Genomic DNA, 23,251 nt, shown 5'->3' with positions numbered 1-23,251 from the left:
TGTGTAAATTGTTTCTGTTGTTTATTTTATAATGACAAGCATGTATAAGAAAATTTTAGATTTTTCTCAATTGTTTTTCTTGAATTTGATATTTTATTTTCCTCCAATTATACGTAAAACAATTTTTAACATTTTTTTTAAATTGAGTCCTGAATTCTCTCCCTCCTTCCAACCTGATCACTTGCTAGGATGGCAAGCAATCTGACACAGATTTTACATGTGTAATCACATGAAACAAAAGTGTTGTTAAATATTATTTTTAATTCTTTTGTAGAAGAAAACAAAAAAAAAATAAAGAACGTGAAATATAGTATGCTTTGGTCTAGATTCAGACTCCAGCAGTAATTTATCTCAAAGCAGAAGGCATTTTTATCATGAGTCCATTGGAATTGTATTGCTGTTATTTATAATTTTCATTATACAATATTGCTTTTACTATGTACAATGTTCTTCCCATGCTTACTTCATTCTTTGTCAGTTCATGTAAGCTTTTCCAGGGTTTTCTGAAATCATCCTACTCATCAATTCTTATAACACAATAGTATTCCATTACAATCATATACTACAACTTATAGGGTCACACTCCCGTTGATGGGTATCCCCTCACATTCCAACTCTTTGCCATCACAAAAAAAATTGCTATAAATATTTTTTGTATACATAAATTCTTTCTTTCCTTCCTTCCAGCTCTTTGGCATATAGATCTACTAAAAGTATTGTTGGTTGGTATATGTGGTTTTATAGTCCTTTGGGCATAGATCCAAACTGTCCAGAATTATTTAATTAGTTCACAGTTCTTCTAATAGTACATTAGCATCTCAATTTTCCCACATCTCCTTCAACCTTTGTAATTTTCCTTTTCTGTTATGATAGTCAATCTGATAGGTGTGAGGTGGTACCTCAAAGTTGCTTTAATTTACATTTCTCTATTTAATAGTGATTTTGAGCATTTTTTAAAAAGCTTTGATTATTTTTTAAATTGCATGTTCATATCCTTTGACCATTACTTAATTGGGGAAAGATTTGTGTTCTTATACCTTGGACTCATTTCTCTATATATTTGAGAAATGAAGCCTTTATTAGATACTTGTTTAAATTTTTTTCACCATTATGAATACTGTATATTGTCTTCCATCCTGTTTTCCCCATTTATCCTACTCTCTCTTCCTTTCACTCTGTCCATCCGCAAGTGTTTTGCTTCTGACCACTGCCTCTCCCAATTTGTCCTCTAACAGCCTCACCTTTCTCTTATTCCCTCCCCACTCCTACTTTTCTGTATACCCAATTGAGTATATTTGTTTTTCCCTCTGAGCCAATTCTGATGATTATAAAATTTCAAGCCCAAACTCACCCATATTCCCCTATACTGTAAAAGTTTTTTTGCACCTCTTTTATGTGTGATAATTTACCCTATTCTACCTCTTCTTTACCCCTTCTCCTAATGCATTCCTAGCCTTTCCATAGGTGGGAAGCATATGATCTATTCCTTTTCTAATGTTTTTATGGTAATTTTTTTTACTATGTAGGTCACATATACAATTTGAATGTATTTTGAAATAAATTGTTACTTGTGGTCTAAGTCTAATTTTTTCCAGGATACTTTCCAGTTTTCCGGATAGTTCTTATCAAATAGGGCATTCCTTCCTAAATCATTTATAGTTTCAGGATTATCAAATGCTGGATCAAGTTCCATTTTTTTTTAGTCTTCCTAGAATAGTCTGTTCCATTAATAGTTTTATTATAAAAATGATTTCTTATTTGATTTGAAAATACTTTAAAAAATATCAAATAAATTTGAAGATTATAAATGTATATTATAATTTTAAGGTCTAGAAGTGTAAGTCATCCTTTGTTCATAACTTTTCCCACCATTTCCCTTGATACTTTATATATCTTTTGTTCCTACAAATAAATTTTATTCTTTTAACTAGTTCTATAAAATATCCCTTTTATCATCTGGTTGGTATAGCATTAAAACTATAAACTAACTTTGGTAGTAGTATTATTTTTATTATGTTGACCTAGTCCTGCCATGAACACTGAATATTCATCCAGTTATTTAAGTTGTTTATTTCTTTAAGAAACATTTTATAATAGAATATATTCAAGTACTACACATGTTCTGGTAAATTAAGCCAAAATACTTTGTGAATTTTGTAAATTTTGAATAATTTTCCTTTGTGATGTTTCTTGGATTTTTTGTTATGTAAAAATGCTGTTCAATTTCTGTGAGTTTGCTATGAAACATGCAACATTGCTGAACCTTTGTCTAAATTTTTTTTACCAATACCCAAGGATTTTCTACCTTATCTACCATATCTTTTCAACTACCATATCTTTTAAAAAATTCAATTTTACTTTCAGCTCCAAATTCTCTGTCCCACTTCCCCTTTTGAAAAAGCAAGAAAAACAAAAGCCATTACAAATCATTAAATAAACATTTACTAAGTATGTATTATGTACCAAGTACTATGCTAAGCACTAGGAATACAAAAAGAGGCAACAGATAGGCCACAATCTCAAGGAATTTACAATCTAAGGAGAGGAACAACATACAAACCAATACAAAGCAAACTACATAAAAGTAACAGGAATTTATTTTTTAAAGGGAAAGCATTGAAATTAAGAGGGGTTAAGGAAGGCTTCCTACAGAAGGTGGGATTTTTACTTGGGACTTAATGGAAGTCAGGGAGGTCAGTAGTAAAAGCAGAAATGGAGAGTGTTTCAAGTATGGGGAGCCAGAGTAAAAGCTTGGAGCTTAAGTCAAGCAAAACAAATTCTCACATTAGTTATGTCCAAAAATTATATATTTGCATCTGTCTAGTTTATCTGCTTTACAGACGATGTTGACATTTGGTTTTAGAGGCTACTTCCACATTAAGGAAACCTCCATTTATTCTTATGCTTTCTAGAGTTCTTTATAGAAATTGGTGTTATATTTTGTGAAAAGCTTGGACACTAATTAATATAATCATGATTTTTGTTGTTTCTGTTATTAATTTGACCAATTATAGTTTTCCTAATATCGAACCAGCTCTGGTGACTATATGCCTAGTATTAATATTAATTCATTATTTATGACAACTTTCGGCAAAATATGGTTTCCTTGTTTCTCTTTTAATTAGGCCCATTTTTGCTGTTGCTTTGACCTGCGATCATGAATGCCCCAAGATTTCACCATACTAATGTTAAATAGTACAAACATCTCATTGGTATGGTCCACTGTGGCTCAGACTCCTGAGCTCAAAAGATCTGCCAGCCTGAGGTTCCCTAATACTTGGGATTATAGATGTGTGCTACCATGATTGGCAATTAAAAAAAAATAGTAGATGATCATCAAAGAATTACAAAACTTCTGTTTATGCTACACTGACTCATGTAAAATATTTTTAATGTCAAAAATCTGTGTAAGAACAGCCCAATTTAAAACTACATTTAACTCTCCACAGAAACACATTTTGTATAAAATATATCTGCAATAATGAAGTACTTGCTGTTTTTAAAAAAGTTTTTAATAAAGGCAAAATTTTGCATTCAAAAATGGAACTGATATATTTAAAGACACTTTTTAGATAAACAATTTTAAAAAGTTTATAACTATGCTAAGAAGTTAGAAAGGAGTATAATTTTTTTCATGGTATCCTTCTCTTACCCTTATTTTCTAAAACAGTGACACAAGTAAGACATTAGAAAAATCCATAATACCCTAAATCAGGACTTAGATCAAGGGCCTCTGCAATCAAGCATGAAGTACTAGAGAGCATATAACTCTGGGCAAGATCAGGAGAACAAAAGCTACAAAAAGATTTTTGTCACTGTTCAAATAATGGAGAGTAATTATTAAGGTTCCATTATTACAATGAAAACCTTAATGGCTCAGACTACCCAACTTAGGCCTAGATAATTATCTCTAATATTTGAAAATTTCTTTACCTTTATCTCCTTATCCACCAGGGCCTTGAAGTTTTCATTGATTTAACACCAAAAATTTACTCAATCCTTACCATGATAGTGGTAATGATTGGATCTGTGGTTTCATTTGTTGGTTCAGGAACCTCTCAGATTGAGAAAACTCTTTATGCTGATTGCCCAGGGTGGCCACTATGTGTCTTGAACTCAGGTCTTCCTGGCTCTGAGACTAGCTCTATAATCAATGCACCACATCTTTTTAGATGTCATGACAAGTTGAAATTTTTGGCATTAAATGTTTATCTATTAAAAACTGATATTAAAAGTATCCCTTGTTTCTGTGTTTTCTGATACCCTTGATAGCTGTTAACATTTAATATCCCTAATTTCAAGACATGCTACTTAATGAAGAAAACACAGTGTTATTACATTTTTATACTAACTATAAAGTTTTCTACTTACTACCTTACTATTAGTTAAAGGTTAGTTATACATAAAATGTGCTAGTGGAATTGAGTTTCTTTTCCCATGTTTCTAGAATACTTTTTTTTCTCATGGTTCCTTTTGCAGTCTGTGAAATCTATGAACCTCTTTTCAGAATATTTGTAAATACATGAAATAAAAGATCATAAAGGAAAGCAAATATATTGAAATAATTATCAAAATATTAAAAGCCCCAAGTTCATGGATTTTCTGAAATCTATGGGGTCCATGAATCCCAAGTTAAAAGTCCCTATCCCAGAATATCTCAATATCTCTTGCATTCATATTTCTTTTCAAATGACCATCATGCTAATTCGAGCCATCATTAATTCTTTCCTGGACTATTGCAATAACTACCTTATTAGAGTTTCCTCCTTTACATTTCCAATTAATAAGCCATACAGCTGCCAAATTGATATTCCTAAAGAACAAGTCCGATTGTTATTTGACAGCCTGGTAAGTTTAAGTGGCTTCCAATTACCTCTAGAATAAAATACAAACTCCTTTGTCATTTTAAAGCCTTTCACAACCTGGCTCCAACCTACCTATTTAAGCCTCCTACCTTTTCTTCAAACAGATTATTTATGCCATTTATAATATCTATTTTTTCTTGAGTTATCTTCTATACCTGGAATATGCTCCCTCTTCCTCCCTTTCCCCCCTTAAATCCCCAAGCTTCCTTCAAGACATGAGTCTTATCCAGATTCCCAAACTCCTCACTGAGGAAATTATCATCTCTCTATTTTGTATGTAATAATCCTACTGTACCTGTGATTTCCTCTGACAGAATACAAGTTCCTAGAGGGCAAGAGCCCCTTTGTTTTCCTTCACATTTATCTTCAGCCTCAGCTATAATCATATTATTATAGTTTTAGAGTTAGAAAAGACTTCAGAGGTCTGTTAGACCAACCCCTTCACTTATAAGGAAACTGATATGCAGAGACAGGAAGTGTGTAAGGTCACACAAGGTAGTGTAGTACGTGGCAGTGTTAGAAAGTAAACCTAAATGCTGGCATTCCCAGTCTAGCACTGCTCCATACTGTAGCACCTCACACAGTGCCTGGCAGGGAGAAGTACCCAATGCTTGTTGGTTACCACCACCCACCTTCTCCCTACTGCTAATGCACACTAATGCATAAAATAACTGGCATTCACTATTTTGTATATATTTGTATTAATTCAAATAATATTAATGTCATAAATGCCGTTTTCTTTCCCAAAGACTTTATTTATATATAAGGGCTATATCTAGCCTTCCATCCATCCTTTTAGGTAAAAGCCAGAACCTTTATCAGGGAGGAGACGTATGTGTGTGTGTGTGTGTGTGTGTGTGTGTGTGTGTGTGTCCCATGAACATTATTTCATTTATACACCTCTCTCTAGTACCCAGCATAGCATCTGACATGTAGAAAATACTTGATTAAAACTGTAGCAAGTGATGCCCTTCAATTGGGGAATGGCTGAACAAATTGTGGTATATGTTGGTGATGGAATACTATTGTGCTAAAAGGAATAATAAAGTGGAAGAATTCCATGGGGACTGGAACAACCTCCAGGAAGTGATGTAGAGCGAGAGGAGCAGAACCAGGAAAACATTGTACACTGAGACTGATACACTGTGGTACAATCGAACGTAATGGACTTCTCCATTAGTGGCAGTGTAATGTCCCTGAACAATGTGCAGGGATCTATGAGAAAAAACACCATCCACAAGCAGAGGACAAACTGTGGGAGTAAAAACACCGAGGAAAGGCAATTGCTTGACTACAGGGGCCGAGGGGATATGACTGGGGATGTAGACTCTAAGTGAACATCCTAGTGCAAATACCAACAACATGGAAATGGGTTCGGATCAAGGACACATGTGATACCCAGTGGAATAGTGTGTCAGCTATGGGAGGGGTAGTGGGAGGGGAGGGAGGAAAATAAAATGATTTTTGTATCCAATGAATAATGTTTGAAATTGACCAAATAAAAATAATGTTTAAAAGTGAAAAATAAATAAATAAATAAATAAAACTGTAGCAAGTTTTATGATAGCTGTGAAGATTGGATTTAGCTATTTCCTATTTGTAACAATGAAGATACTTAGTTTAACAAAATCAGGAATGTCTTGGGAACTCAAAATTACTCCACCCTACTTAGACCGTACATTCGGGGAAGTTAAAGTTGTAATCTCCTGATTGAGCAATGAAGGTACTTAATTCTCACCTTATAGTGAAGCTAGAACTTTAAGCTAAGTCTATTTTTAGATCTTAATACAAAAAGGTATTAAGTAGCTATAAAGGTTAAATTAACTACAAAAAGGTCAAGTAACTCCCAAAAGGTGAACTTAACAAATAAGTGTTAAGTAACTCTAAAGATATAATCTAATCAAAGAAGATGAGAACTAAAAGTATAGGCAGTCCTGGAGAAAAGCCTTTGATATGATTGGTAGACATGAAAATTTAGAGGAGGAGACATGAGGGTGAAAGGTCTATATATTGGGGATTTTTGCTCTCTCTGGCACCTTATTAGTGGTGGAGAGTTACCTGAGAGCAGCGTGCTGAGCCTTCCGGCATCTTAGCATGGCTACAAGCTATTTGTCCAGTTCAGTGGTGAGTTTCTGGCTGTTTCCTCCTTTACTTTTCCAACTTTATCCCCTTAGAAGCCTCTAATCTTCTTCAGAGACCTAGAGGCGGGAATTTTAAAACTCCCCCTGGCACAGGCCAGGTAGGAGGAATCCTATATCCTCTTCCCTCCTTCTCCTTAAATTTCTTCCCTCTATATTAATTAAATTACCATAAATTTTCAGACTAACTTGGGTATTTTATTTGGAATTTTCCCCGGCGACCAATTAAATCTAGATTTTAAGTCACAACCCTAAAATTATCTTGACATAGCTAACATATGCTTTTCAAAGACATGAAATATCACAAACTGGCTTTTCAGCAGTAACTTATGCTGATGCTAAAAATATCAAGTATTTTTGAAAGATAGCCACACCTCATAAAACACTGTGCTACCCTTCACATTTGGTGCTAGGATTTCCTACTCACATGTATGTCCACCAGAGCATATTATCTATGTTCTATTGTATTTTTATTTACTTTGTTAAATATTTCCCAATTACATTTTAATCTGATTCAGAAATATCTGACATTTCTGCTCTATAGTACTGTAAGAGAAATGGAGAAAAGCCAGAAAAGTATATATAACACATATGTAACTTTAAACAAAAATATTTCAAATTTACTTAACATGAATATATTTTCATAAATGACTAAATTATTAGCATTTTCATATTAAGGCAAAAATACATTTTATAGGACCATAGCTTTGGAACTACCAGTTAAGTGACTGAATCAAATCCACATAAGGATTATCAGGGGCAGGATTTGAACACAGACTAAGTTTTATTCATTTTCTAGTTTTCTAAGGATAAAATATATTTCTGAAAATCTTTATAGATGAAAAATACCATATAAATTCAAATTCTTAAGCTCCTCAAACAAGGTTACAATTTTTACATTGATTCAAATTACCAAATTTTGCACAACAAAATCCTGAAGTGCGCAAAAATCTCAAGTAGGTCATCGGCTGCTTCACTACTAAATAGCTGAGGAAGCTCTTGTAAATTATTTCAATAAATCTACAGATTAAATCACACTAATGAAAAGTGGTCTTATCCTTCAGACAGTCAAGTCCATGATTTTATTTTCATGATGTTTTACAGGAAAGCAAGCAAGTTGATTTTTAAATTCCCCCAGATAAAATTGGTAAAGGGAACCCCCCCCCAACATTCTAGAACTCTACTACAATTATCAAAACATAAGATTTGATTAACCCTAATTTTAACATTCATACCTAATACCTATGAATGTGATTACTGGTCATGAAATTATCCTATCTTTTTCAATGCAACAAACAGTATTTGACTTAATCACCTCAATTAACAATCATAAATAGATAGTATTTGGTTAAAAAAAAAACTTTCCTTTTAGCCTAAATACATCTTTATATAATAAACCAAAGAATAAATTTAAAGCAGTATGTATTTGGATTAAAGGAAAGAATGACTGATTAGTGTTGTTGGATCCCATATCTTTGAATCTCTCAATCATGTCCATTCTGTTTCTCCACTGAAGAATAAAAATTCTATTCCTTTATCCTTTAAACTAAGAATGTCTAGACAATTCCTAAACCAAAAGAATAGTTCTTCTTTCTAGCTGTAAAACTCTTTGGTTTTCCTAATTTCTGCACCATCTATTACTACCATCACAGGGAATTTGATACTTATCCAAAAATCTACATAGAAAAAACCCCAGAAAACATATAGTTCAATTTGTTCCTGTATTGGAGTCCCTTCTATGCCACCCAAATGGTCATTCAGCCTTTAAATGAAGACTTATAGTAAGGAGGGTATTCCTCCAGGGCAACTCATTTCACTTTTATGTAGTTCTAATTGTTAGGAAGCTGTTCCTTATGTCAAATCTAATTTTCAACTCTGAAAGTTTCACCTAATGTTTCAAATTCTGCCCCTATGAGGCTGTGCAGCAGAAATCTAATCCATCTTTCATACGACAACCTTCCAAATAATAAATTGCAACTATAAACTCCAAGTAGGAATTTTCTTCTTCAAACTAAACAACTCTAGTTCCTTTAATCTTACCCTGAATTCAAAAGCCCCTCACCATTTTAGTCAACTTCCTTGTTTATTATTATTAGGTATAACAACAACAATAATAACTAGTACATAAATAATGCTTAATTATGTCTAGTCTCTGTGCTAAGTTCTTTACAAATCTTATCTCTTTTAATGATGAAACAAATGACAGACAAAAGTTGCAATGACTAAAACTGCTTGTAGGAGTTGATGGTGACATCATACACACTGATGAAATATCACACAAAATTGTTTTTTTGTATTTAAATGGCAGTTCTTTTATCTTCAAACTAGTCTTATTAGTACTAAGTCAAGTAAGAATCTTTTATATTACTGTTTTTCCTCTAGGGACACATTAAAAACCTTTCCGCATTTAGCAATTTATTTTTGCTAAAAGATACTAAACTCTATTTGCCATAATCCCTCCTGGGAAAAACTCGTTTGTCACTGAATGAAATTTAGTTATAGATTTAAGCAGTAAAGAAGAAAACTACAGGTCATCTCCAACTTATGAACAAATGGAAGTTATTTTAAGTCAATTGTTTAGAGTTGATTTCCCATAGAAACACCATTAAAAGGGTGGTTAAATATAGCTGAAAGTTGAAATGTCATTACTAGGATGTATTTCAAGTACATTACAGGTTAAACAGATGTGTTTGAAATCCTGGGTACTTAATCACCATTTAAAATATTATTTGTATGGGAAAGTGGTTTCTAAGTGTCAACTACAGACTACAGAAATATACTCTTTCTTTTTGGCTTTTGGATGAGGAGTTTAATTACAAGGGTGAAAATTATGTAGAATTATAAAATCACTAAATGCCATACTTCAAGGAACTTCACAGAGCAGTGAGAAAGCACCTCAGAGACAATTTATTCTTACCTTTCATTTTACCAATGAAGAAACTGTGGCTAAAGTATTAATATGTTCAGTTTATTTTTTTGCCTCCTTTACCAAGCTGTTGATTCCCCCCCCCCAATAATTTTCCTGTATCTCTTTCATTTCTTTTTCCAATTTTTCTTCTACCTTTTTTATGTGATTTTTAAAAATTATTTTTGAACTCCTCCATTAATTCTTTTTGGGGCTTGGAAGCAATTCATATTTTTTCTTAAGAGACTTTGGATGCAGCGGTATTGACTTTGTTTTCTGAATTTTTGGTCTTCCCTAACACCAAAATAACTTTCTATAGTGAGTTTCTTTTTTTGTTCTTTGCCCATTTTCTAGGCTTTTTTTTTTTAGTCCCCCTCCCCTAACAACTGTTAATGTTGGGCTCTGTACCTGTAAGTGAAGGAGCACTGTTCCAAGCTTCAGGTTCTTTGTGCAGCTGCCTTTAGAACTAATTCTGGGGAATCTATAAAATTTCAGTTCTTCAAAGGTGGTATGATATAAGGAAAGATGAGTTTTAATATTCTCCTGGCCTGTGCTCTTGGCTGTGTGAATCCTAAAAATTCTCAGACCCTACTTCAGAACACTTGGTTAAGACCATTCCCCATTTAAACAATAAAGGGACTTAGATCAGGAATGTGGGAACTCTACTCCACCCATACTTAAGCATACTTTAGGGGAAGATAAATTTGTAAACTCCTTGCTAAACAATGAAAAGTACTTAACCTATACTTATAGTAAGGCAAAAGACCTTAAGCTGTGCCTATTTTTAGATCTAATACAAAAGGGTGCTAAGTACCTATAAAGGTCAGGCAACTTGTAAACTTACAAGGAGCAAAGAGGTGAGAACTTACTCAGAGATTTTAGTCTACTCAGGTGTGAACTTAATCAAAAGTTTAGTCTACTCAGGTGTGAATTAAGAATGGTCAGTCCTTTGGAAAACTTCTACTGTGACTGGTAAGATGTGAGAACTTAGGGGAGGTGACATAGGAGAAAATTTCCTTTAAAAGGAGGTCAGAAAGCGGTCTCTGGAGATTCAGCTAGGAAAAGCTGAATTGGAGGAGGCAGCTGGCCAAAGCTGCCTTGAAGGGCTTAATGGCTGAACTTGATTGAGCTAGCTGAAGCTGAACTGGTGTCTCTCTGAACACTAGAATCTTGCTTGGGACAAATCTTGTGGTGAGTTGATAAAAGACTGACTGATCTCTCGCTTAGGGTTTTCAGCCTAGGCTGGCTCATGCTGGCCTACACTGGTCTAGCCCTTTTCTCATTATTTCCTTTTTCCCTCTCTCTCCCTTTCATTAATTCCTCATTTGTATTAATTAAAATCTATAAAACCCATCTGACTTGGGTATATTTAATATTTGGGAATTTTCCCCTGGAGACCACCTTATATTTGATTTAAAACAAGACACTGTCTTTAAACCATATTTTCTGCAGTCACAATTTAAGCCAACCATTCTTTTATCTGCCACAGTTTATGGCTCCACTATTTTAATCATTACAGCTGTGAGTAACCCCAAGCATTTTTTTCCACTTTGGAACTGTAACCAGGGTCTCCTGCTCCCCTGTGGACACAAGCACTGGTGTGTATTAGTGCTCCTCTTCATCCTAGGACTGTGCCCCAAGACAGTGACCTGATTCTGCATATGGGAAATGTGGCAAGAGTCTCACACCCAGAACCAGCGAATAGACCCCCTGAAAGCTCCTTTGGAGCAGCTGGCCAACACCCTCTTTCATCAATGGCTGAGAGCTCCAGAAGCCTTTTGCTGCTGATTCAGCAATGGTGCTGAATGGTGGGTTCTACCTTTCATTCCGCTATGTGCTCAATTCTGGTGCTCTAGATTTTTTTGTGCTGGCCTTCTAAGTTGTTTCAGGATGAAAAATTATTTTAGCCATGTTTTTGTGGGTTTGGAGAGTTATAATATAGTTTTTTGGAGGGTAATTTGGTAGAGTTTAAGTGGGTCTGCCATCTAACAAAGACAGGACTTGAATTGTTTCCCAATTAAAAATTCAGTGCTCCTTCCACCAAACCACAGCAATTCTCATTTTATCATTACGGAAACAAGAAAGTCAGAGAGGTTGCTCAAGGTCACACAACTTGCTAGTGGGTGGACTGAGGAATAGAAGCAATATTTCCTAACCTCAAGGCTAGTACTCTCTTTTACTATATCAGAAAGCTCTCAAAACAGCTAAATACTGAACATCTTACTTCACAAGATAGCTCTCAGTTGCGGTTTTCTCAATTGAAGAACAAAAAAGTTCCCTCCACAAGGGTGGAAGCAAAGGCTCAAGACACTTTTTTCTGGCTGCCCAGTAATATGTACAATTTTAAATCCAATGTTTTATAAGTAAGTTAATGACTGTACTTTGAACCCTAAGCAATTAACAATGGAACAAAATAATGTAGTAGTTAAGGTGCTGTGTTTTCCCCTACTGCAATGTTTTTCAGGGGAAAATGAAAATAAACAGAATCAATGATAGTACTAATACTTTTTCCATCATCTTATTGGTGTTTTATTAATCCTCTCAAATTACGATTAAACTATTATCTTCCTCTGTGGGAAAAGAAATAGAAGAAAAACAACTGCTTGATCACATGGGTTGATGGGGATATGATTGGGGATGTAGACTCTAAATGATCACCCTAATGCAAATATTAATAATATGGAAATAGGTCTTAATCAGTGACACATGTTAAACCCAGTAGAATTGCACATTAGATATGGGGGAGGAGGGGAGGGAAGAGAGGGAAAGAACATGAGTCTTGTAACCATGGAAAAATATTCCAAATCATCTAATTAAATATAATTTTCAAAAAAACCCTATTATCTTCCTCTGGTATAATTACCCACTATCGCCTAATAAAGCAAGAACAAGCACGAAGTAGTTAATGAACAACATTGTGGTCATATAATGAGACAAATATACTAAGGTGCAAAATTATGATTGTTTATTTTGAATCAGAAAAGTTCTCCATAATTGTTAGAAGAATCCAAAGCATAATTTAATATTATAACCTAGATTTCTTCATTTTAAAAAGTCAATTCAAGGGCAAAAATTTCCCATTACTTTTCTTTTAAAGAAAAAATTGACATAAGTAGGTCAGTTATCTTATGTTCCAGTTATTAAAATAAAAATGACCTTTTTTTTTTCCTTTTAGAAAAAGGAAAACTTTGTCTAAAATTTTGGCAAAACCATTATTCTTGTAGTCTGGAAAAATCTAAAGTTTCATTTAAAAGCAAGTTAACAACTAACTTTTAAAAACCATTTTGACATCAATAATTAGAAATCCATTAAGTTCCTAAATATATAAAATGTTGAGATGTAATTCTAATACCTTATCATTTGATTATTAACATCAATTCATAATAATCCTTTCTTGGACAAAAGGCCAGGTTCTCCCTAGATTCTCGGAGGAAAAGTCTTTGCATTCCTGTTCTTAATACCTTTTGCCCTTAACAAATTCGAGCTGGAGTCCACCCTTCCAATCTGAGTTCTATTTAACCTATAAATAGCAACAAACTTGGGCTAAACCTGCTACAAAAAGTGGCCTGAGTGCCTTTGTCCTCTCATTAAGGTTTGGGGCACCTTGGATCTTGAAGGTGAAATTGACCAGATTGAAGTAAGGTTTTTTGCTCAGCTTGCTGGAGGTGGCTGGAACCACATGATAGGTAGGTTGCCTACCTCATGTGACGGCCCCTTCTCACTTCCCTCTTGAATGCATAAAGATTTTTCTGTCAGTTTCCTCAGTGGACACATATATATTCAAGTACATGGCTATGTCCCAGGCTCACAAGACCTTCTTAATCTTTATTAATAATGCCTTTTTCTTAATGTGTGAATTTTATTTATTTCAGGACACTACTATTTAAACATCAATCTGTTTAATACAATTGACTAAGACTTCACAAACTGATCTAGTCCCATATCCTCCTTTTATAAAAGAAGAAATACCAGAAAGTGACATGATTTGCTTCAAGCTAGTACAACAACCTTGATCTAATGGATAATTATCTTGAGACCAAGAAAGAGCATAGGCATATAAAGAAACTAAAACTTAAGCTCAGATTTAATTTATACATTCAACATAGACAGGTTAAGTTAAATTTTGGTCTTGTTAAAAATTCTTATGTATCCTTTATTAAAACCCTGACTTCCAATGTACAACCCAATGGAATTGCTTGTTGGCTCTGGGAGGAGGGAGGGAAAGAAAATGAATCATATAAACATGGGAAAATATTTAAAAATAAAAATTTATTAAAAATTCTCAGTCTTACCAAGTCAATCAGTGTAATCCTATATATATCTAGTACCAATAAATTCAAAGCCTCCTGAGCTACTGCTTTTTCACACTATTCATTTTTTCCTTTCTTTTTTTGGCAGTTTTAAAAGATTTTTTAAATGTTTACTTTCCCCCATTACATGTAAAAATAATTTGTTACATTCTTTTTTAAAATCTTGAGTCCTGAATTCTTTCATTCTCTCCTCTAATTGATTTCCAAAATGATTGAATTTATAACTCCAACTGTGTTTCCATTTCCCCACATTCCTCCCAACTTTTATTATTTTCCTTTTCTGTCATAAGTCAAACTGATAGGTATGAGATGGTACCCTAGAGTTATTTTAATGTGTTTCTCTGAATAATAATGACAGCATTTTTTTCATGTAGCTATAGATAGCTTTGATTACTTTATCTGAAAATTACCTATTCATATCCTTCGTCTATTTATCAATTGGGGAATGACTTAGATTCTTATACATTTGACTCATTTCTCTATGTATTTCAGAAATAAGGCCATTAGTAGAGAAAGACTTGTTTAAAAAATGTTTTTCACCACTATGAATATTGTATATTACCCTCCATTCTATTTCCCATCATTTATCCTACTCTGTCCATCCTCAAGTGTTTTGCTTCTGATTACCATCTCTCAATCTGTCCTCTCCTTTCTATCATCACTTCCCCTTCTTTTATCTCTTTTCCCTCCTACTTTCTTGAGGTACTGGTAAAAATGGATTTCTACACCCAAGTGTGTATGTTCTTCTTTCTTTGAGCCAATTCTGATGAGAATAAGGTTGGAGCAATGCCCTCCTTCACTTCCTCCATCTTTCCCTTCACTGTAATGGCTCTTTTGCACCTCATATGTGAAATAATTTATCCAATTCCACCTCTCCCTCAACCCTTTTCCCCATGCACCTCTTTCTCATGTCTTAATTTTATTTTTTTAGATATCATCCCATCATATTCAACTAACACTCTTGCCCTCTAACTGTCCTAATAATGATAATATTCTTAGGAGTTACAAGTATCATCTTCTCATTTGGGAAAGCAATTTGTTTAACCTTACTGAATCCTTTATGCTTTCTCTTAACCAAACAAATGATAGAGACAATTACAAAAGATAAAACAGATAGCTTTGATTACATGTTACTAAAAAGACAAAAATAACGTACTTAGAATAGTTCCAGAGCATTTTGCAGGAACATTTTGGCCACCTTTCTGCCTTCCTTGGATTTAAGGTACTGAAATGTTTGTGTTATCTAATTTCATAGTCACATTCTAAATTTAGTTGCAGATCTAGTTCTTCATCCAAATGGTCACAATTGGCTGTAATGGGAAAAATGATGAACCTTTAAAGAATGCAGCCTGAGCCCACCTTTACATAGGTGCCCTATATGACTGGAAGTATCAGAGCTCATATTAGAGACTGGCCCTTAGGGGAAACTCATCCATACACCTAACCCATTGCCATCTTCCATTTCTATTGGTTCTTTGTGGCAGTGCTAGAGGTGCTATATCCAGAGGTAACTCCAGGATATTTAGCAGGAATAACAGAAGTAGTTCTTTAAGGGCTCAGACCAATAATTCACAGTCCACAGAGAATACTGATATCTGTTTTGAAGATGATGCTTCAGGATGCAACTCTTTTTTTTTTTTCTCCGTACAACTGAATTGAAGAGTCACCTGCAGAGCAAATCAGGACACTGCTGCAGTCTGTCCCCTCCTGTGATTTCCCACATTCATTTCTTGCCCTTTCTCAGTATCTTGATATCCATCAATTAGAGATGTTCATCCATTAGAGATAATTTTTCTTTGGGAACAATATCCCCTTCACTCTTCTTCAAAAGTTACTAAAGCATTCTCTTCTATTTGGCATTTAAAGCCCTTTAGTACTTGGGCCCTGCCTACCTTTCCAGCCCCATTACACATTCTTTGCTGGGTCAAAAGGTATATACAGTTTTAGTCTTTTGGACATATTTCCAAACTGTTCTCCAGAACAGCTGGACCACTTCACAATTCCACCAAAAGTGCCTTAATGTCCCTATTTTTCCATTCTAATATGTGATGTAACATGTTTCCCTTCAGAACTTAAATGTACTAAGGGAATTAATGAAAAAAAAACAAAAACGCAGGACCCTGGGGGGACTTCTCCTGCTCTGAAAGTTTTATGAGGGAAAAGAGAAGGAAGCATAAAAGTAACATACACTAGTGTAGAAAAGTGGGAGAAAGAGGTGGTATTTGCTATTTCTCATAATCTAGACAAGGAAAAAAGAATATGAAAACATGAGGTAGGGGATTGGCATCTAGCCAGCCACAAATCTAATCTGAACTAAAGAAGGGTGGATCACAAACGCATACATATACTCAATTAGGTGTAGAAAAACACTGATCTCAACAGGGAAATGGGCAGGGATTGGGATGAGGACTGGACAGGTGTGGTTAAGAGAAAGGATAATACTGTAGAGGAAATACTGTCAAGTGAAACAAACTTTCAGATTCTATGAGTGACTAAAAGAACAAAGAAAAGATGTGGAAACTAAGGGAGTGCCTGGCAATTATAGAATAGCTGAACAGAGTGTGGTATATGAACATAACATAATGTTACTGTCCTATAAGAGATGAGATGAAGATAGCTGAAGGAGCACTCAAGCCAAACTCTTCCAAAATTCCCCTCCAAACAACCATAAACGGCACATCAAATCAAATTTCAGAGCAGCATAGCTAACAAAAAGTTGAGGTGAGACATTTTTTCAGCCTAAGGTAACTCAAGAGACTAGGAGGAAAGGTCTATGACACTGGGGTGGGAGTTAGCATGGTGTGCAGTATGGTGATAACACCAGCTATAGGGCTTGGAGGCCAAGAAGGAGAAAGATTAGGGGCCATACTTCCAGGGCAGAGTAGATTTCTAGCATTTGCAGTTGCAAAGGAGCAGGGTACCACCTCACATCTATCAGATTGCCTACAATGACAGAAAAGGAAAATTAAAAATACTGGAAAAGAAATATTGGTTTATTAATACATTGCTGGTGGAGTTGTGAACTCCACTTGGAACTAATCCAACTATTCTGGAGAACAATTCAGAATTAAGATTAAAGGGCTGAACAAGACATAGCATATGATTGTAATAGAATAGTGGTAGTCTCTCGGTGACCGAGAATGACAATTGTCTTTGTACGTTTTCATCTACGGTGTACCCTCATGTGGCTTTGAAGTCCAAAGGCTGAGGCGCAGAGTTTATGGCACATGGGGCATGGGGCGCCAGTTGTTACGGGAGGTGCGGTTGTGGCCTGGTGTCGGTGTTCACGCGCAGCGGCAAGACGTCGACGTCGCTCATCTTCAAAGGTGGCGGCGGCATGGTTAATGTGGGTTCACCAGCTGCTTCTGTCAGAGGCAGCGAGTTCTAGTTGCTTTGGTGTAATGCCAGCCCACTTCAAGTTTGACTTTAGCTGATCCTTGTATCTTTTCTTTGGTCAGCCTTGTTTCCTGAGTCCAGTTGTTCACCATAGAATACCTGTCTTGGTATTCGCTGTGGGTCCATGTGGATGACATGTCCAGACCATCGTAGCTGGGTTTTGAGGACCATTACTACTACTATACTATAATACATGACTCATGATTTCGGGAAAACTTGTGAAGACTTATATGAACTGATGCAAAGTGAAGTGAGCAGGACCAGAAGAATACTATAAAAATAATAGCAATATTGTAAGGATGATCAATTGTGAAATATTTAACTACTCTGATCCTTATAATGATCCAAGACAATTCCAAAGGACTTAACAATGAAAAGACTATCCCCCACAAGAGGGAACTGATGAACTCTGAGTACAGATCAAAACAAATTGTTTTTTTCTTTCTCTATTTTTTTTTTGCTTTTTGTTTACAACATTGCTAATATAGAAATGTTTGGCATGATGGAGAGAATTTGGAACAGAAAAGAAAAAGAATGTCAAAAGTAGAAAAATGAAAAAAAATGAAAAAAAAATGAACAATCAAATACCCCCCCCCAATAAATAAATGGAAATGAGATGATTTCAAAGAATCCTGGGTAGTGAAGTTAGCAGAACACAAAGAACAATTTATACAATGAAAATATTGTAAAGAAAAACAATTCTGAAAGAATTCTAATCAAAGCAATGACCAACCATGTCTCCAGAAGACCTAGGATAAAACCTATTAATTTTTCCTGACAGAGAGCTGATAGACTTGAAGGTATGGAGAGAAAAATAACTTTTTAGACATCCCTGAGAGTTGATGGGGGCTTAAACAGGCAGTTAAGGTAGTAATAGGAACAGGACCCTCATACTCTGAAATCTTGCATTTCTTTTTTTTTTAAATAATACTTTATTTGATCATTTCCAAGCATTATTCATAAAAGACAAAGATCATTTTCTTTTCCTCCCCCCCACCCCCATAGCCGATGCATGATTCCACTGGGTTTCACATATGTTCTTGATTAGAATCCATTTCTATGTTGTCAATATTTGCATTAGAGTTTTGTTTAGAGTCTCTCCTCTGTTATGTCCCCTCAACCACTGTAGTCAGGCAGTTGCTTTTCCTCGGTGTTTCCACTCCCATAGTCTATCCTTTCCTTATGCATAGTGTTTTTTCTCCTAGATCCCTGCAGATTGTTCCGGGCCATTACACCACCATCAATGGAGAAGTCCATTACATTCGATTATACCACAGTGTATTAGTCTCTGTGTACAATGTTCTCCTGGTTCTGCTCCTCTCACTCTGCATCACTTCCTGGAGGTTGTTCCATTCTCCATGGAATTCCTCCACTTTATTATTCCTTTTTGCTCAATAGTATTCCATCACCAACATATACCACAATTTGTTCAGCCATTCCCCAATTGATGGGCAAACCCTCACTTTCCAGTTTTTGGCCACCACAAAGAGCACAGCTATGAATATTTTTGTACAAGTCTTTTTGTCCATTGTCTCTTTGGGGTACAGACCCAGCAGTGCTATGGCTGGATCAAAGGGTAGGACATTCTTTTGTCGCCCTTTGGGCATAGTTCCAAATTGCCCTCCAGAATGGTTGGATCAGTTCACAACTCCACCAGCAATGAATTAATGTCCCTACTTTTCCACATCCCCTCCAGCATTCATTACTTTCCTTTGCTATCATGCTAGCGAGTCTGCTTGGTGTGAGGTGATACCTCAGAGTTGTTTTGATTTGCATCTCTCTGATTATAAGAGATTTAGAACACTTTTTCATGTGCTTATTAATAGTTTTGATTTCTTTATCTGAGAACTGCCTATCCATGTCCCTTGCCCATTTATCAATTGGAGAATGGCTTGATTTTTTGTACAATTGATTTAGCTCTTTATAAATTTGAGTAATTAAACCTTTGTCAGAAGTTTCTATGAAGATTTTTTCCCAATTTGTTGTTTCCCTTCTGATTTTAGTTACATTGGTTTTGTTTGTACAAAAGCTTTTTAATTTGATGTAGTCAAAATTATTTATTTTACATTTTGTGATTTTTTCTATGTCTTGCTTGGTTTTAAAGCCTTTCCCCTCCCAAAGGTCTGACATGTATACTATTCTGTGTTTACCCAATTTACTTATGGTTTCCTTCTTTATGTTTAAGTCATTCACCCATTTTGAATTTATCTTGGTGTAGGGTGTCAGGTGTTGATCTATTCCTAATCTCTCCCATACTGTCTTCCAGTTTTCCCAGCAGTTTTTATCGAATGGTGGATTTTTGTCCCAAAAGCTGGGATCTTTGGGTTTATCGTATACTGTCTTGCTGAGGTCGCTTTCCCCCATTCTATTCCACTGATCTTCCTTTCTGTTTCTTAGCCAGTACCAAATTGTTTTGATGACTGCTGCTTTGTAATATAGTTTAAGGTCTGGGACTGCAAGGCCCCCATCATATGTGTTTTTTTTTCATTATTTCCCTGGATATCCTTGATCTTTTGTTATTCCAAATGAATTTTGTTATGTTTTTTTCTAAATCAATAAAGAAATATTTTGGGAGTTCAATGAGTATGGCACTAAATAGATAAATAAGTTTGGGCAGGATGGTCATTTTTATTATATTGGCTCGTCCTATCCATGAGCAGAAATCTTGCATTTCTTACCAGTTAGTAGCAGTTAAACATAAACTACAGCATTAGTCAAGTATAAATTGCGAGTATTAATCATTAATATTGGTTGAGGAATATACTATACCGGGCCATCAGCTTTGTGTTTAATCTGTTTTACTAATTACTTATATTATTATATATTATTTATTTATATTAGTTCTGAACTGTTAGGACCATACTACATCCACCTCTCGATGTTCTCATTCCAGAAGGGCAGCATGACTTCTCCCACTTTGACAAATGACAAGGTGGACAGTGGGAGAACATGAGACATGGGCACCAAGGACTCTGGTATTCTAGAAGGATCACCCAAATCTGCACATGCTCCTTATTCCCTATGATATGCAAGTCAAACCCCACAATATACCTCCACCTGAATTTGGCCATGCCCATTTTCCAGGGTTTTCAGGAAAGGTGGAGACTTCCCTGGAATAGGAGATGACTAGCTTCCAGTCCATAATAAATATGCGAACTGTGATCCACACCTCCAGTTGCTATTCCACACTTGGAGCTGCTATTCTATCAGCTCCAGAGAAACTACTCTACTAGTCTCTGGGCTAATCCATCAGCCTTAGAGCTACCTGATTAGTTCCAAAACTATTCCACCAGCTCTATTAAGTTGCTATATGACCATAAATTTCTTCTTCAAATAAAATTATTTTCTTATTCTGGATTGAACAGAGTTTGAGTCTCCCATTCTTGGAGCAAGACTCTGCTACATACTTGGGTGTATTTCTCCCACAATATATTTATTCAACAAGTATTTATGAAGCACTGCTAGGTGCCAGGCACTGGCCTAAATGCCAGAGATACAAAGAAAGCCAAAAACACAGTCACTGCTCTAAATAAACTCATATTCTAATAAAGGAAACCATGCAAACCACTTTGTAAATACATTATGTACTCGGTAGCTAGAAAGCAAAGACAACCTTAGGGGAAAGGGATGAGAGGTAGAGGAAGCTGGGAAAGGACAATTGAAAGTGAGATTTCTGCTGTTTTGTTTTTTTTAACCTTTACCTTCCATCTTAAAATCAATACTGTGTATTGATTCCAAGGCAGAAGAGCAGTAAGGGCTAAGCAATGGGAGTTAGGTGACTTGCCCAGGGTCACACAGCTAGGAAGTATCTGAGGCCAGATTTGAACCTAGGACCTCTTGTCTTTAGGCCTTTAAAAAAAAAAAGACAGATAAACCAGAAGGTAAAGGTGAGGAGGGAGAATATTCCAGACATGAGGGACAGCAAATGAAAAGGCAAGGACACAGGAGATGATAACTTTATGTTGGAGGAACAGTAAAATGCCTGGAATTGGATTATATAGAACATGGAGCAAAATATGAACAAATTGGAAAAGTAGGTCAAAGCCAGGTTATTAAGGGCTTTGAACAACAAACACGGAATTCTATATTTGATTTAGGGGCCAAAAGAGAGTCAAAGGAGTTTACTGAGTGAGGATGCAATATGGTCAGAATTGTGCTTGAGAAAAGTCACTCTGGCAGCTAAATAGATGGTGGATTGTAGTGGAGAGAGACTTGAGGAAGGGAGACCAAACTGAGGACTATTTCACAGTAAAGGCATGAGGTGATGGAAGTCTGTACCAAAGTGAGAGTCAAGTGTCAGAAGGGGGGGGGGGGGGGGTGTGATTTTGAAAGTAGAAACAAGACTTGGCAATAGACTGAATATGCTATGAGAATAAGAGATAATGCTAATGATGATAATAATAGCAACTAGCATTTATAAAGTTATTACAAATGTATACATATAAAATGTAGAATAAATGTAAATGTATGTAATACTAGTGTATAATTAACATTTATAAATACATAAACACATAAGTATATAATCTTGTTATACTATTTGTATGTTTATTCAACATATTCAAATAAATATTTTCTACATTTTATAAATATGTTTATACGCATATTGAGCAGCTAGGTGGCACTGGTCCTAGAGTCTGAAAGCCTCGTCTTGAGTTCAAATCTAGCCTGACACTTCCTAATTGTGTGACCTTGGCAAGTCATTTCCCCTTGTTTGTCTGAGTTTCCTCATCTGTAAAATGAGATGGAGAAAGAAATGGCAGAGAACTCCAGTATCTTTGCAAAAGAAACTCCTAAATATATGAATACAGCTATATATTTTATCACTCTATTTCTACAAATAGGTTTATTGTATATTTATTTATTTCATGATCTCATTCTTATCTTCATAACCCTAAGATATAAATAGAAATACTCTTACTTTTCAGCATGGGAAAGTGAAGTTATTTACCCAGATCACCCAACCTTGCCTCTAACTACTTCACTATTTGTTGCTGAACCTCATTCTCACCGACCTTTTTGCCTACCTTACTCAAGGACTCACCCCTCCTAGCTCTCTCCCTCCACCTGGGAGCCACCCCTCCCCCACAGCCTGCCCCTCCCCCACCTCACCTTCCAGGAGGACGAGTCTGAACCCGCCTCCGCCTCAGCTTCCACCCCAAAGCGGTCGGTGCTATTAGGCAAGAAGCGTCCGTAGTGTTTCAGGGACCACTGGTCGGAGGCGCAGAGGGGCACCTTCGCAGCTCTTGCCATGGCCACGCGTCTACCTCGTTGCCGGTCCTCGTAGGGTGCTTCTCTCACATTTCCCCGAGCCCTAGAGACAAGCCCCAGGCCAATCCTGGAGTGAGCCCTCTCTGTGCACCCGCCTCCTGACCTATGAGCAGCCAATGACAGACTGCATCCTGCGCACGCGCCTCCTTGCCCGGGAAAGCGCGCACGTGGTTAGCGGAGCAAACCAGTGTTTGCCTGCCTGCCCAGTACCTTGATCCTGCGTGTGCAAAAATGGGCGAAACAGCACCTGCCTGCCAGGAGTTCACTGGCTTATGGGGGAAATAGCTGGCGTGTACTAACAGGCTCTGCCCAGCATAAATGGGAACTAATTAAGATAGGGAAGGCCCTAGGATTAAGGAGTTGGGCATG

The 23,251-nt window shown here is 35.9% G+C and overlaps 1 protein-coding gene across 1 annotated transcript in view; it reads right to left on the bottom strand.

Annotated features, from left to right (window-relative positions):
* The window catches only part of REC114 (REC114 meiotic recombination protein), a 105,894-nt gene extending 82,908 nt beyond the window's left edge, over positions 1-22,986 (bottom strand). The window contains exon 1 of the mRNA XM_007478123.2: positions 22,724-22,986. Within this exon, the coding sequence (XP_007478185.1) occupies positions 22,724-22,864 (141 nt within the window). The 5' untranslated portion in view covers positions 22,865-22,986. The remainder of the gene's footprint in view (positions 1-22,723) is intronic.
* Between the last annotated feature and the right edge of the window lie 265 nt (positions 22,987-23,251).

Source organism: Monodelphis domestica, chromosome 1 (genome assembly GCF_027887165.1).
Source record: "Monodelphis domestica isolate mMonDom1 chromosome 1, mMonDom1.pri, whole genome shotgun sequence".
Classification (NCBI taxonomy): Eukaryota; Metazoa; Chordata; class Mammalia; order Didelphimorphia; family Didelphidae; genus Monodelphis; species Monodelphis domestica.
Note: the sequence above shows the minus strand (reverse complement) of the source record. Positions and strands in the feature narration are given on the sequence as shown.